The 14,289-nt window shown below is 37.1% G+C and overlaps 1 protein-coding gene across 1 annotated transcript in view; it reads right to left on the minus strand.

The window, feature by feature from the left end:
* The window catches only part of scarf2 (scavenger receptor class F, member 2), a 111,075-nt gene that overhangs the window by 25,218 nt on the left and 71,568 nt on the right, over positions 1–14,289 (minus strand). The window contains exon 8 of the mRNA XM_059988061.1: positions 2,320–2,437. Within this exon, the coding sequence (XP_059844044.1) occupies positions 2,320–2,437 (118 nt within the window). The remainder of the gene's footprint in view (positions 1–2,319; positions 2,438–14,289) is intronic.

The following is a 14,289-nucleotide window of genomic DNA, read 5'->3' on the forward strand; positions in this document are numbered from 1 at the left end:
TATGTTTTTTCCCAATCTAATATTTACTTCTCTGAATTTAAACCCGTGAATTTTGGTGAATTAAGCCATCCATATCAACTATCTCACTAAATCATTTCTTTTAAGACTTCAGGATATAGTCAAAGACCCAGGGACTGTTCAGCCTGAAGCTCCAACAATTACTACAGAACCACTATCCTGATAATTGTTATTTTCCCTGAGTTATTCCCTCATGATTCTTAGGTTGGTGCTATTCCTGAGCTGTTGCTTTTATTTTGTACAGTAAAGACTGATGCAAAATAATTTCTTAATTCACTTTTTATTGATATACAGCAAGGAATAGGCCCATCCGACCCTTTGAGCCACACCGCCCTGCAGCCCCTCAACTCAATCCTAGCCTAATCACAGGACAATTTACAACGACCAGTTAATCTACGAACCGGTACATCTTCAGACCACGGGAGGAAACCGGAGCACTGGGGAAAACACACACAGTCACGGGGAGAACGTACAAACTCCTCACGGACAGCAGTGGGAATTGAACCCTGAGTCACCTGTACTGTGAAGTGCTGTGCTAACCATACACGCTACTGTGCCATCTCTTTGTTTTCCATTATTAATTCCCCAGACACCCTTTCTTTGGGAACATGACTCACTTTCTAATCATTTTTTTTCTTTTTGAAATGTATATGAAGAATTATTATTAGTTCTTGCATTTCTAACTAGCTTTATCTCATGCTCTAATTTTTCCTTCTTTATTAATCCTTTCATTGTCATTTGCCTTTTTTTGATCTTCTGACCTGGCGACCATTTTTATGCTTTAAGTTGGATTCTACCCCTAAACTCTTTGGTTAACCACAACTAGTGGAAACTTCCCATGATAGTTTTCCTCATTCATTACATATCTCTATTCTTCATATTCTGACAGCTCTCCTTTCATATCTACCACTGCATCTTAGCTGATCGATTCCTTAACCAAATGTGCTAGTTCCCTTTCGTTGGCTCTTCTTTCCTGTTCTTATAATTTCCCTGACCTGAGCTTCAGGTACTCATCATGTTCCTATTCTTTTTTTTCCCCAAATGTAAAATTCAGTCATATACGATTGCCAATACCTAGGGATGGTTCAGTCTGAAGTTATTAGTTATAATCTTATCTCCTTGTATATAAAAAAAAGGCACTGGAATTGCCTGCTTTCTCAGTGGCCAAAATATGCTGCTATAACAAACTATCCTGAAAACTCTTTCAGCTCTTCATCTAGAATGCCTCATCCAGGGTACCTTCACATATCTGATTCTACCTGCCTCTACGTAAAACTATCCAAAGCTTTTCGGTATATCTTTTTTGACTTGTCCCCATTATTTCTTGGTTCCTTAAGGTTGTTACAATAGAGTGTGGTAATGGAGATAAGATCACACTACTGTTCAAACGTTTCCAATGGTGTGTGGCTCAAATGGTGTCTGACAACCAAGTCCAGCTTCTGACCTTCAAGTGTGGCTTAGCTACTAAGTCCAGTGGACAGGAGAAGAGGTAAAGACAGATTACTGCCACCTTAAAACCAGTTGCTTTGGGCAGATGGAGCTTGTCAGCCATGGTTGGCAGCTCATCTAGAAGGAAAACTCTGATCTCAAAGCTCTGCTGCCTTGCAGCTATACCCACTCATGGAGTAAACCATGAGGAAGAAATCTGGAGCTGCAGTCCCTAAGGTAGCACTACATTGAGTTCAATGTTGCCTAGTAACTGGTGCCAAACTGTATTGGTCGCTGCCATTCCTTTGGGTTCATCAGTTGCGTGGAGAGGGAAGCTTGCTCCATGGTCAACAGCTTTTTCTCCATATTGTACTGCCCAGGTTTGCACATCTAGACAGCTAGGACACAACATCTACGGTCAATTCAGTCTGATAGAGGACACATACACATTATTACATCTTTTATATTGTGTCCTATTACGTGTTAATCATATGAGGTTGTACATTATTCACACCTTACCTTCAAAAAACCTCTCCTATGTTCTGGTTTCATGACCTTAGGACATCCAAGTCTATTATATGAAGTCAGAGTGACTCTGAACCATTTACCACCTGACAAAATGTCACCAATCCTTCAATGTTCAGGTTCCCAATCCTGCTGCCTTTATGAAGCACAGTCAAAATGAGAGTTGTTACATTCTAATCATCCAGAAACTGTCTGCTTTGGGTTATTTCTTATTGCCTGATGCAATGGAAGAAAACATTCGTCTCCTCACTCTAACTGGAGACAACAGCCTGACCTTAAATCAGCTGAGAGATTCAGAGTGTGTCTGGCTATGAATCAGAACCTATCCCTGCGTGCTGGAGTACTCACTCATTTCCTCGATTCTTCTTGTGAAGGAGACAGTAACAACATAAGAAGAACAGGAGCAGGAGGAGCAGGAACAAAATCAGAGAACCAGCTGCGATCACGCCGACTCGCCCGTTGGAACCTAAGTGAAGAGAGGAAATGAGATGAGCAACAGTTGACAGCAGTTGAAGCCTACTCACTTTCAAACCTCTTCATTAAGCAGGTGTAAGAACAAACCATAGAATAGAGTCCACTGGAGATTTTCTGCAAGAGTTATGTTTGTGAGAGGGTTTGGTTGCTTTTGGAGTGGCACAGTAGCATAGTGGTTAGCGTAACGCTATTTATTCATTTATTTATTGATTGAAACTCAACGCTGAATAGGCCTTTCTGGCCTGTTGATCTGCTCCACCCTGATTTAACCATGGCCTAATCACGGGAGAATTTACAATGACCAATCTACCAGTACTATTCAGAGGACGCAGCCTCAGAATAGAGGGGCACCATTTTAGAATGGAGACAAGGAGGAATTAGCCAGAGAGTGGAGAACCTGCAGAATTCTTTACCACAGGCAGCTGTGAAGGCCAAATCTTTAAGTATATTTAAGACAGAGGTTGATAGATTCTTGATTGGTCAGGGCATGAAGGAATACAGGAGGAAGGCAGGAGATTGGGGCTGAGAGGAAAAATCGGATTAGCCATGATGAAATGGGGGAGCAGACTCGATGGGCCAAATGGCTTTCTTTGGACTGTGGGTGATAACTGAAGCACCCGGAGGAAACTAATGTGGTTACAGGGAGAAAACACAAACTCCTTAAAGGCAGCGGTGGGAAATGAACCCAGGTCACTGGTACTATAAAGCATTGTGCCAGCCATTATCCTACCAGTGATCACCGACCGGAGTTCGACTCCCACTGCTGTCAGAAAGGAGTTTACATGCTCTCTCCGTGACTGTGTGGGATCACTCTGGGTGTTCCTGTTTACTCCCACATTCCAAAGAAGTACAGTTAGGGTTAGTGAGATGTGTTGATACCAGAAACACGGTGACACTTCAAGACAGCTCCCCACAATCCTCACTGATTTGATTTGATGTAAACAGCATAATTCACCATATGTTTTAATGTTTTAATGCACAACCATATGATAAAAAAGTTATTAATCTAAGTAAAGTTTTTCACTTTAGAAAATGAACGAGGGGCAGTGGTATATCAGAGAATTAGAGTCAGTAATTATGTCTGAGTTGGAGTACAAGATGTGAAATAGAGCGGACTGTTCCAGGAAGCCATGCATCAACAACTTACTGTAAAGGATGTGGATATTTGAGAAGAGTTCAGTGATTTTATTATATGTTCAAGATTACCAATCTGAAATGTTCTGAATTTCTCATTAAGAAATACAAAGTTTGTTTGCAGGGTTGTTCACCAAGCCTGGAAGTCATGCAGCAAATGTTTCATCACCAGTCGAGGTGACACCATCAGCGCGCGGTTGCATGTTGCTTCTGCTAAGTGCCTCACTTTTATATTGGTCCAATTGGTGCAAAAACCTTAGGAACAAGCAACCAACCCCTGCCACCAATCTTCTCTTTCATTGCAATACAAAGTTTATTAAAATTCTATATTGCCATTCATCGGAATTTTACAATGAGAAGTGAAGGCCACCTTAAAGTGATGCTTACCAATCCTGAGGCATGTCAGCGTGTTCTACAAAAGAATGGGGATTATATCAAAATATGAAAGAGGCAGGAAGAGTATACTATTTGGTTTGAAAAGTGGGTTTGAGGCTTGACTAGAGTGTAACTGATGTTGACTGCTGATGGTTCCCGAGTCTCATGTTAGGTGATAGTGCTCGTTACTATCATGAAACACCTCTCCTAAAATAAGCCACCATTAGTCCAGCCACTGAAAACAGCTGACCTGTTTCCAACCTCCTTCTTCTCTTGTATATACTGCAGACTCCCAGATTTAACCTGAGCAACTAGTTTGATCCCTCCAGTCAGACGCCCTGCCTTGCTACAATACCAATGCAGCTCTAATCATGAAGGACATTGGTCACATATCCTGCTTTGGTTTTCATTGATTCTATTGTCTTTGTATTTACAGTGAATGCCCACAAGAAAATGAAAACCAAGCAGTTGTCTATGATGATATATATGCACTTTGGACATTAAATTTACTTTGAACTTTGATATGGTTAAGCACATCTTCACAAATGGCGGGTCTGGGACACATCTCTACTAAAAGAGGTGTAAGGCGCTCCTTTCTTCTGCTAGCCTGCAGCTCACCCTTGGGTAAGGTGTAGCATCTGTCTTGCACCCCCTCTCCCACTAGGGTCATATGAAGCCATGGGAGCAGGTGGTGGATGGTCATATGAGCAGCTGGTGCATATCACGTGCTGGTATGCAAGCACTAACACCAGGACGACAATCTCTGAAGAGTATTGGAAGAGTCTTGTAAAGACACTGCCCAGATTGAAGGCAAAGGTAAACCACTTCTGTAGAGAAACACCACAATTGTCTAAATCACAAGACATGGTACATGAAGACGGTTATGACCATGATGAATGTCTTTCTTCTCCAATGTATTACCATCATTGTTCAATTTACAAGGGCTGATTCCAATCCAGTTGCCTTCTGTTCCCAAAGCTACCGAGTCACCTGTTTATTCTCAGAGGTAAGAGCTTGGTCTTCTTCTATTTCTCATCTACATGCTCCCTTTCAGAAATGTGGTCCAATGATGTGGCACCAGTTTCTGATAGTACACTACCTCACATCTCCCCTAGCTTCATGGATCCTAAGTCTGCATTGATGTTGGATGTCAACCATTCAATGTTCATTGACGAGTCACATTCTCCAGTTAACTTGCAGAAAGAAAGAAGCCATCATCCTTTGCCCCATCACAAATGCTATTTGCTAGGTACAAGGTCCATCCTTCTGCCTAGCAACTGTACTGGAATTGAACAGATTGCTTGTACTCTTGGTGTCACAATTAATTCTGATTGTGTCAGACTGCATGTCAAGGCCATCAGTCAACCCCTCCACTTCCACCTCTATAACATTATCGAATTCTATAAGACCATGAGATATAGAAGCAGAATTAGTCTATTTGTCCCATCAAGCTTGTTCCATCGCTTCATCATGGCTGATCCATTTTCCCTCTCAGTCCCAATCTCCTGCCTTCTCCCCGTATCCTTCAGGCCTTGACTAATCAAGAATCTATCAACCAGGGGACGTCACGTGATGACGTAGGATCGAGACGTGGAAATCCAGCTCTCCCGTAAAAAAACTAATAAACTAATGTTTAAGTGAAGAGAAGTTAGTAAACATTTTCTAAAAACTACATCTAAACTACTCAGGATTTTCCTTAGATATGCCTCCTAAACAGACAAAGAAGAAAACTACTACTTTGCAGACAGTACAAGCTGGCCCAGCCACCATGAAGAAGCCTCGGACTCAAGTGCATCTTACCTCCGGCGATACAGAACAGGAATCGGCGGCAACATCAACAGTCTCCAAGAAGAAACAACAGGAACTGCGCGTGCGTGCAGGAAAGGGCATGCACAAACATGAGCAATTAGAACTACAAATCCCAGCTACGATTGGAAGTGGAAGTGAAAATGAACCCGAGGTGGATTCGGATTCTCTGGAACATACAGATGAAGATGAGGAGGTAAAAGAAGAACAACAGGAAGAGGTTCGAGGTGGTAGATATTCTGGAGACATAAGGGAAGCTTTGGCGCAAATAATGCATGAATTAAATTAATTAAAAACATTAAAAATAATAAAAGAGGATATTAAAAATGTGAAGACTGTTTGATAAAATGGTTAAAAAACAGGAGAAAATGGACAAGAAAGTTAAAAAGCTGGAAGAAATAATGGGAGACACTATTGATAGAGTGAATAAAAAGGAAAATAATATTCTTGCCTGGACATCAGAAAGAAAACAACTGATGGAAAAAATAGACATGCTTGAAAATTTTAGTAGACAAAATAATATTAAAATTGTTGGTCTTAAAGAAGGGATAGTGGGTGAGGATCCAATAAAAAATTTTCAAAAATGTATCCCAGAAAATTTGGAAATGGAAGAGGGAACCCAGTTGATTGAAATCGAAAGGGTCCACAGAGCCTTAAGACCAAAACCTCAATCTGATCAAAACCCACGACCAATCTTGATAAAATGCTTAAGATATCAAGATAAAGAAAAGATCCTGAAGGCAGCTGCCCAATGTGCCAGAAAGAGAAATGAGCCATTGATGATAGAAGGGAATGCAGTTCTTTTCTATCCTGATATAAGTTAAGACCTTTTGAAGAAAAAGAAGGAATTTAAGCCAGCGAAAAAAGTTTTATGGGAAAAGGGTTATAAATTTATGTTGCGCCACCCGGCGACACTGATAATTTTTTTGGATGATGGAAAAAGAAGACTTTATACTGATCATCGGGTTGCAGAGGAGTTTGCACAAGAACTCCCAAATGTTCGCTAGACACAGTAAAGATTTAAAAGTGAAACAGATTAAAGATGAAGACGGGGACAGTGAAGTGAATTGATGGACATTAAGGACAGAAGAATATTTAAATATACCTTTAATTGTATGATACAGGGGGAGAAAGGTAAAAATTTGAGAAATATTAATCGAGAGTAGTGATATTATTTTTTCTTCTCTTATATATACTTTTTTCTTGTTACGGGGAGCTGGGGGAACTTTGGATCGATCGCTATGGGATTCACGTGTGTAATCACGGCGATTGCCATGACCCGCACAACGGAGGGGGGTAATGTTGTGTTTTTTTTCATCCACAACATTAGCAGGGGTTTTTTTTTTTAGATTCTATTTTTCTTTTATCTTTCTTTCTTTGCCTGGATGATTGGAGGGGAGACTCATAGCAACATGGAGAATTTTAAAATAATTCCCCAAGGTACTATGAGAGTTGAAATATTATGTATAATTATAGACTAGAGTAACCCTGTTAAAAATAATGATTAATTTACTGAATTTTTAAAGTTTTAATGTTAATGGGCTTAATGAACCGGTGAAAAGAAAAAGAATTTTAACATATATTAAGAAAATGAAAATAGATGTAGCTTTTATACAAGAAACACATTTAACAGAGATAGAACATCAGAAATTAAAGAGAGACTGGGTCGGAAATGTTATAGCAGCTTCATTTAATTCAAAAGCGAGGAAAGTTGCAATTTTGGTCAACAAAACTTTACCAATTAAAGTACAAAATGTATTAATTGATTCTGCGGGAAGATATGTAATTATATATTGCCAAATCTTTTCAGAACTATGGACTCTTATGAATATTTATGCACCAAATAAAAATGATGTAAGATTTATACAAGAGGTTTTTTTGAATTTGGCTGACGCACATGATAAAATATTAATAGGTGGAGACTTTAATTTTTGTCTAGATCCAGTTTTAGATAGGTCAACAAAGGTTGTTACAAAACCAAAAGTAACAAAATTAACTTTATCATTGATGAAAGATTTAAATTTGATTGATATATGAGAAGAATTAAAACAAGAGAAAGAGATTATTCATTTTATTCAAATAGACATAAAACTTATTCAAGGATAGATTTTTTCCTACTATCAACGAATATTCAAGACAGAGTGAAAAGTATGGAATGTAAAGCAAGAATATTGTCAGATCATTCCCCCTTGATAATGACAATGATAATGATGGATAAGGAGGATCAATTTACAGATGGAGATTTAATTCAATATTATTAAAACGTCAAGATTTTTGTGACTTTATGAAAAAACAGATTCAGTTTTTTTAGATACAAACACATTCAGTTGATGATAAATTTATATTATGGGAAGCGATGAAGGCATATTTGAGAGGCCAGATAATAAATTATACTTCTAAAATTAATAAGGAATATATGGTAGAAATAGATCAATTGGAAAAAGAGATTACAAAATTAGAAAAAGAATCTCAAAGATATATGACAGAAGAAAAACAAAGACAACTTGTTAATAAGAAGCTACAATATAATACACTTCAGACATACCGAACAGAAAAAGCAATTATGAGAACTAAACAGAGATATTATGAACTAGGTGAAAGATCACACAAAATTCTTGCTTGGTAGTTAAAAACAGACCAGACTTCCAAAACGATAAATGCAATTAGAACAAGTGTAAATAAAATTACTTATAAACCTTTAGAAATCAATGAAACTTTATTTTTTTTATTCTCAACTGTATCAATCAGAATCACAAAATGATATTGTTGAGATAGAAAGGTTTTTATCACAAGTAACTCTCCCAAAATTGAATTCAGAAGAACAGAAGGGATTAGATGTGCCTTTTACATTAAAAGAGGTCGAAGAAGCTCTAGGATCACTTCTGAGTAATAAATCTCCAGGAGAAGATGGTTTTCCGCCTGAATTTTACAAAAAGTTTAAAGGTTTATTAATTCCTCCTTTTATGGAGCTAATACACCAAGCGGAAAGAACGCATGAACTTCCAGAATCTTTTTCAACAGCTATTTTAATAGTATTGCCAAAAAAAGACAGAGATCTTTTAAAGCCAACATCATATGGACCTATTTCTTTGTTGAACACAGACTATAAAATAATTGCAAAGATTTTATCTAATAGATTATCTAAATACTTATCAAAATTAATACACATGGACCAAACAGGATTTATTAAAAATAGACAATCGGCAGATAATGTAACTTGGTTACTTAGCATAATTCATTTGGCACAAAAGAGGGAAGAAATGAGTGTGGCAGTTGCTTTGGATGCAGAAAAAGCATTTGATAGATTGGAATAGGATTTTTTATTTAAGGTATTGGAAAAATATGGATTAGGAATATCTTTTATAAAATGGATTAAAACCTTAAATACTAACCCCAAAGCTAAAGTGATGACAAATGGCCAAATTTCAACATCATTTCAGTTAACAATTTCAACTAGACAAGGTTGTCCATTATCACCTGCTTTATTTGTGTTGGCAATAGAACCATTAGCTGAATTAATTAGAACTGATTCAGATATTATGGGTCTCAGAGTTAATCAGGAGGAATATAAGATTAATTTATTTGCTGATGATGTTCTGATTTATCTAACTAACCCATTGCATTCATTGCATAAATTATCTTCTAGATTGGAAGAATATGGGAAAATATCAGGGTACAAAATAAATTGGGATAAAAGTGAAAGTTTACCCCTTACTAAAGGAGATTATAGTCAATGCCGATTAATAACTCAATTTAGATGGCCAATAAATGGTATAAAGTATTTAGGTATAAGAGTTGATAATGATATAAAGAATTTATATAAACTAAATTATTTGCCATTATTGAAAAAAATTCAAGAGGATCTTGATATATGGATGATGTTACCAATAACATTAGTAGGCAGAGTAAATGCTGTAAAAATGAATATATTCCCTAGATTACAATATTTATTCCAAACACTACCAATACAATTACCACAGAAGTTTTTTCAAGAGTTAAATAAATGTGTGAGGAAATTCCTTTGGAAAGGTAAGATGTCAAGAATATCGTTGGAAAAATTGACATGGAAATTTGACCTAGGAGGGTTACAATTACCAAATTTTAAGAATTATTACAAAGCAAATCAACTTAGATTTATTGCATCTTTTTTTGATGAAGATAAACCAGCATGGATTAGAATAGAATTAGATAAAATAGGAGAAAATATACCAGAAGATTTTATATATAAATGGGAATCTAAATGGATATGGGAAAAGAAAGAATCTCCTATACTAAAACATTTGATTGATTTATGGAATAAGATAAATGTTGATGATGAGATAAAGAAATCTTTATTAGCAAAGAGACCTTTAATTCAAAATAAACATCCCTTTTACAATGGATAATCAACTTTTATATAACTGGTTTCACAAAGGGATTAGATATACAGGAGACTGTTTTGAAGGATGTATCTTAATGTCATTTGACCAATTAAAGAATAAATATAAAATATCAAATAACACTCTTTTTCGTTATTTCCAATTAAGGGCTTATTTAAGAGATAAACTGGGTCAAACAGTGTTATTGCCGAAACCTAATGAAATTGAAACTTTAATTCATAAAGGAAAAATTAAAAAAAATATTTCTGGCATATATAACTTGATTCAAAAACAGGCAATTAAACAAGGAATTCATAAGTCAAGACAAAAATGGGAAACTGATTTGAATATTAAAATTGATGAAACAAGTTAGTCAAGATCATGTCTTGACAGTATGACAAATACAATAAATGTTCGACTAAGATTAGTACAATATAACTTTTTCCATCAAATATATATTACACCACAAAAAATAAACAGATTAAACTCAAATTTATCTGATCAATGCTTCCGATGTAATCAAGAAATTGGTACTTCTTTACATTCTACTTGGTCTTGTTTTAAAATTCAACCTTTTTGGACAAATTTAAGAGTTTTACTAGAATGAATTATTGGAATACAACTTCCACATAATCCAACATTATTTTTACTAGGCGATATTGAAGGGATAAAATCAAAATCCAAATTGAATAAATATCAGAAAGAATTCATAAAAATTTCATTGGCAGTAGCCAAAAAGGCTATTGCAGTTACTTGGAAATCCGATTCATACTTAAATATAGATCGCTGGAAGAATGAAAGTTTTGGCTGCATTCCACTTGAAAAAATTACTTATAATTTAAGAAATATGAAACATTTCTGAAAATTTGGCGCCCTTATTTACAAAAGATAGGATTAAATATATAGGTGCTCTGAAGATAAAATTATTGGTTATCTGGGGAAAGAATTAAATGTACATATTAAAGCTATTATGCACTCCATGGAGCATGTGGGGATCTTCTGATATCCAGGCAATCAATCAATCAATCTTTCTTTCTTTCTTTCTTTCTTTCTTTCTTTCTTTCTTTCTTTCTTTCTTTCTTTCTTTCTTTCTTTCTTTCTTTCTTTCTTTCTTTCTTTCTTTCTTTCTTTCTTCTCTTTTTTTTTCTATAGGGATATGTTGGGGGGAGGGGTTAAGGGGAGGGGGGAAGGGTTGACAATTTTTTTTCTTTCTGTGACCTATTTGAAAATTCAATAAAAAATTTTTAAATAAAAATCTATCAACCTCTGCCTTAAATATACCCAAAGACTTGGCCTCCACAGCCACCTGTGGCAATGAATTCCACAACTAAAAATTTCTCTTCTCAAAGGATGTCCCTCTATTTTGAGGCTGTGCTCTCTGGTCTTAGACACCCCCACCACAGGAAATATCCTTTCCACATCCACTCTATCAAGGCCTTTCAACATTCAATAGATTTCAATGAGGTCACCCCTCATTCTTCTGAACTCCAGTGAATAGTGGCCCAGAGCCATCAAACACTCCTCGATGTTGAGAATCTGACCTTTGTTGTCTGTTCACTGAATTTTTTTCAAAGCTCTCCTGGATGGTTTCAATCATTTCAGACCTCGAAAATACTGCCATCTAAAACTCTACTATTTTAAAGCACATCATTCACTCTTCACTTCTATGCTTGCTAATCAATACTGACTTCCATATAAAATATTTGTTTTAAATTTATCACTCTCAAATTACTCCACAATTTTGTCCCTTATTGTGTAAACTCCTTCAGCTTCATAATCTCATCCAACCCAAAATATCTGGACTGCTCCAAATGCATCACTGACCTCTCCTCGTATGGTGATGAAATATTTGCAAATGGGTTGGCAAGATTGAAGAACAACTCAACACAACCATCAACCAACCAAGATACACATTTTCCAAGTTATCTCCTCTCCAGTGTTCTTTTTAATATCAAAATTAACCATTCATAATAAAGTAAATTATATACAGGAATAAACATGCAATGCCTTTTCATCCTTGTATTCATAGAAACTGTTTTTAATACTGTTCTATTACATTCCTACATAGACAGTAGCACTGCCGCACTCAGGTGACCCCTAGAGTGAGATGCAACACCACCAGTGACAATCATATGCTCAAATGCCAAAGATCTGCCAATCGATCTTAACCCTCTCTTTCCTCCTTTGAACAGCTCCTTGCCTTTTATATGCTGTGTATCTGTTTTTGTTTGTTAATGTTTAATTAATGTATTGTTATATCTGAGTGCATTCTGCTATTCACAAATTTCTTTCTCCATGGCATGATACTAATTTCATCCTATCCTGATGAATAGTAATATTGAAATATTAGCCTTAAGGCTCAGGCTGTTTAGGACTAAGATAAGAGGATACTTCTTTACTCAGAGGACAGAGAATTTTTAGAATTTTCTAATCAAGAGGGCAAGGGAGACGTAGTTGTTAAGTTCATTCAAAGCGGATATTGATGACTTTCTGAAAAAGGAAGGGATAAGGATATTGCAAGCAAATAGAATTGATCAGCTATGACCTTTATGAATGGCAAGTCAGACCTGAAGGGCTGCATCAACACACAATATGCAGGAAGGACTCAGTATCAGTAGGAAGAAAAGTTATTGACATTTCAGGTCAAAATCTGAGTCAAGATGAAGGATTCTGACCCAAAATGTTGACAATTTCTTCCTGGCCTCCAATACTGCCTGTCACGCTGAGTTCCTCCAGCTTTGTTGTGTGTTGCTCCATATTCCTGCACCTCCAGATTCTTGTGTCTGTACTGAAGGATGCACAGTTACTCCTGCTCCTACTTCACATGTTCTGAAGAAATAAAATAATATGATCTTTCCAAGAAGACTCAGTAATAAAGGTATGAGGAAAATACAGTACTTATCCAGAGATCTCTTCACAATAATGAGCACACAGTCCCGTCATCTGCTCATTAGTGCTCTTGGTCATCTGCTCAGATAAATATAGTGAATGGCCAGGCTCCCATGTGATTTTTGTCTAATACACAGACACCAGTATTTCTCATCTGAGGAAAAGCTCAGACAAAAGTTCCATTCACAAAGGTTCCTTGATCTGTTCTGTTGCTGTTGTTCCTCGGGGCAATGTCCTCAGCCGAAACTGGGAATTTCAGCTCTCTGTCAATGAGAAGCCTTCTTTCAGAGGATCTCCAGTGAACTGTTCAAAGATAATTCTACAGAGTGTCCTCCAGCATGCAGACATAGACACTACTCTCTCCAATTCAGAGATTCAGAGTAGAAGTGCTAAGATTGCAGACCCACTCTCTTCCTGGTTTTCCTCTCAGTTTTCAGTTTAAACAGTGCCCTGCATATCTCAGAATCAGAACCGGCTTTAATATCACCGGCAAATGTCATGAATTTTGTTGACTTGTGGGAGTAGTACCATGCAATACATAATAATAGAAAAAAACATGAATTGTAATTAACATATGCATTACACAGTTAAATTAAATAGGTAATGCAAAAAAGAAATAAAAAGTACTGACACACACACACACAAAATGCTGGTGGAACGCAACAGACCAGGCAGCATCTCTAGGAAGAAGTACAGTCGACGTATCGGGCCGAGACCCTTCATCAGGACTAATGACTAATGACCCTTCGCCTGGCCTGCTGCATTCCACCAGCATTTTGTTTGTGTAGCTTGAATGTCCAGCATCTGCAGATTTCCTCGTTTTTGCGTTTTTAAAAAGTAGTGAGATGTGTACATGGATTCAATGTCTATTCAGAAATCAGATGGCAGAGGGGAAGAAGCTGTTCCAGAATTATTGAGTGTGTGCTTTCAGGCTTCTGTACTTCATTCCTGATTATAGCAGTAGTAGTAGACCTCCGTTAGTCTTAATAGACCATGGATTTGCACCTTGGAAAGTTTCCAGGGCACAAGCCTGGGCAAGGTTTTATTATGGAAGACCGGCAGTTGTCCAAGCTGCAAGTCTCCCCTCTCCACGCCACCGATGTTGTCCAAGGGAAGGGCATTAGGACCCATACAGCTTGGCACTGGTGTTGTTGCTGAGTGATGTGTGGTTAAGTGATGATAGCAATGACAACAGGGCATGACCAAGGGGTCCTTAATGATGGATGCCGCCTTTTTGAGGCATCGCTCCTTGAAGATGTCCTGGATACAATGGAGGCTAGTG

The sequence above is a fragment of the Hypanus sabinus genome, chromosome 13 (genome assembly GCF_030144855.1).
Source record: "Hypanus sabinus isolate sHypSab1 chromosome 13, sHypSab1.hap1, whole genome shotgun sequence".
Taxonomy (NCBI): Eukaryota; Metazoa; Chordata; class Chondrichthyes; order Myliobatiformes; family Dasyatidae; genus Hypanus; species Hypanus sabinus.